Source organism: Lemur catta, chromosome 8 (assembly GCF_020740605.2).
Source record: "Lemur catta isolate mLemCat1 chromosome 8, mLemCat1.pri, whole genome shotgun sequence".
Taxonomy (NCBI): Eukaryota; Metazoa; Chordata; class Mammalia; order Primates; family Lemuridae; genus Lemur; species Lemur catta.
Genome location: NC_059135.1, coordinates 20,146,273 through 20,148,756, shown reverse-complemented (window position 1 = coordinate 20,148,756; position 2,484 = coordinate 20,146,273). Strand labels below are relative to the sequence as shown.

Sequence of the window (2,484 nt, the reverse complement as noted above, 5' to 3'; positions counted from 1 at the left end):
CAATGATGTACAAAAATGTGAAAAAATGTGACAATGACAGCTATTCAATCCTGTGATTAAAAATCCCCTGGAGTGCACCCACTCACACATACTCTGGTTTGGGAACATAAATTAATGCAAACCAACCTGTGTGTTTTCCATTCTGCCAGGCAAAGACCAATATCTACTCCCAATATTCAGTAACAAAAAGTATGGCATCTTCCCAGGAACAGCAAGGCGGACTTCTTACTGATAATAGACCAGTACAAATAAAACCAGAGAAAAGAGTACTATATACTTACATTTAGGATAGTCATTTGTGAGGCTCATCACAATTTCAGCATAAGAAACAAATCCCTTGGCTCTCCCCATGACATCTTTTTTCTCTAGCCAATGTTCTTGTATATAGAGGCCTCGGTCGTCAACCATATTATTATCTCCTTTGGTCAAAAACTTATTATGTCCATTTTGCTTTTCGTGAATCATCAAGCCTGGGTGAACTGTAAGAATCTCTTGTCCTTCTGTCCTAAAAACAGCAATTTCTCCCACTTGTATGGAATCTTCAACTCGATATGTTAGAAAGAGAAGATCTCCTCTATGAAACCAGGTTCCATGCTACCACCGAGCACCTTACAATAGGACGTTCACTACCATTTATTACCATTAACCCCTTCCAGACCATTAATGCTGAGGAGACAATTATTCCAAAATTTAGGACTTGATAATAGAGCTTCCACTTGGTCATCCACTGCACATCTTCCAAAAAGTCTAGCAGCAGCATGGCAGGGACAACAATCAGGACATGGGCAGGAGAGAGGTATGCTGTCTCAATCATGTCTATTAATTTTATCGTTCTTCATCCCTTTTGTTTCATATTCCATTTTTTTTTTTTTTTTTGAGACAGAGTCTCACTTTGTTGCCTGGGCTAGAGTGAGTGCTGTGGCGTCAGCCTAGCTCACAGCAACCTCAAACTCCTGGGCTTAAGCGATCCTCCTGCCTAAGCCTCCCAAGTAGCTGGGACTACAGGCATGCGCTACCATGCCCGGCTAATTTTTTCTATGTATATTTTTAGTTGTCCAGATAATTTTTATTTCTATTTTTTAGTAGAGACGGGGTCTCGCTCTTGCTGGTCTCGAACTCCTGACCTCGAGCGATCCACCCACCTCGGCCTCCCAGAGGGCTAGGATTACAGGTGTGAGCCACCGCGCCCGGCCTATATTCCATTTTTGATCTGAGTTTTCTTAGCTCTTTAATAGATAAATGTATGTATGACAAAGAAGGTGCCATACATATAGTTTAAGTCAGTGTCTGTAATTTCTCATTTCTTTTGCTGAAGCATTTAAAAAATGATTACAGAATGGGCCTGTGAACAAACACAACTAGGATGTTTCTTTCTTTCTCTCATAACTGTTTCTATGTGTGGACTCCATTAAGTTCTAAAGTAATCAGTCAGTACCTTTGAGGACCCAGCCACCAATAACTCCCTGGCTCATATTTCCTGGTTTTACCACTTGAAATGTGTATTAATCAGGGTTCTCCAGAGGGACAAAACCAATAGGTGCTTCACCAGCCATCTAGACATCCCTCCCTCCAGTCAACACCTAAAATTAACCATCACAAGAGGAATTGCCACTCTTACCTTATTCTCTTTAAAGAAAAAAAAAAAACCCCAAAACTCAAGGGAGTGTAATGTCTACTCTTTTTAGGGCACTTCAGATCTAAGTTTGTTTTGGTAATTTTGTATTCTTTTTCTTAAGGAGGGCCCTCAAGTTGTAAAAGCTTTAGGACCGCAGTGCTTACCTCTGCTTCCAACTGGGATTCCAACCTCTCATTGCCCACTCTTCAAGAGTTAAGCAGTGCTAGCTTAGAGAATCAGAGCAGGTCAGATGATTTCGGAGCCCACCTTCAGCCAGATGGCTGAAGCATTTTGGTTATCATCTGGACATACATTGACATTGAATTGATAGAGAGTAAAAAATTATGAATTCTTGCTGACACATCCTTTCCATATTTTTATAATGAAAAGACTGAAAGTACTGTCTAGACTAGAGTAGGAAGTATTGGCAGATCTTGGCATTCCTTACATTAGGATAATTATGTCATCCTAATGTAAGGAATTACTGCCAGGAGGAACTGAGGGTTGGGGAGAGGGAAGAGGCAGTAGAAATTAATGCAGTATTTATATTATAGAGAAAAATAATTAATTTTGTATGCTTATTTTAATTCTTAACAAATCAACTATCATTTCCCATGAGATACTCATTAAATTATTTTCTGTTTCAAATCTCAAGGTAAGAGACCTAACCAGGCATTGTTTGTAGCAGAAACACCTAGTATAGGGACCAATGGCTACCTGGTTAATACACTATTACTTAAGTAAGGGTGAAAGGAGGTAGAGTCTCAGAATTAACATAGTAGTGAAAGTCGTATCTTTAAGCTTCTTAAAATTTTTGTAGAGAAAAGAATTGGCAAATACTCTCTAGACTAGAGGGGGATGGCTAAAGT

At 39.5% G+C, this 2,484-nt stretch overlaps 1 protein-coding gene across 1 annotated transcript; it reads right to left on the bottom strand.

The window, feature by feature from the left end:
* Nucleotides 1–225: 225 nt before the first annotated feature.
* On the bottom strand, nucleotides 226–760 carry LOC123644042 (signal peptidase complex catalytic subunit SEC11A-like). Its single transcript, XM_045560162.1, is given in 3 exon segments — nucleotides 226–584; nucleotides 587–610; nucleotides 613–760. Coding segments are annotated over 3 exon segments (531 nt in total).
* Nucleotides 761–2,484: the final 1,724 nt, after the last annotated feature.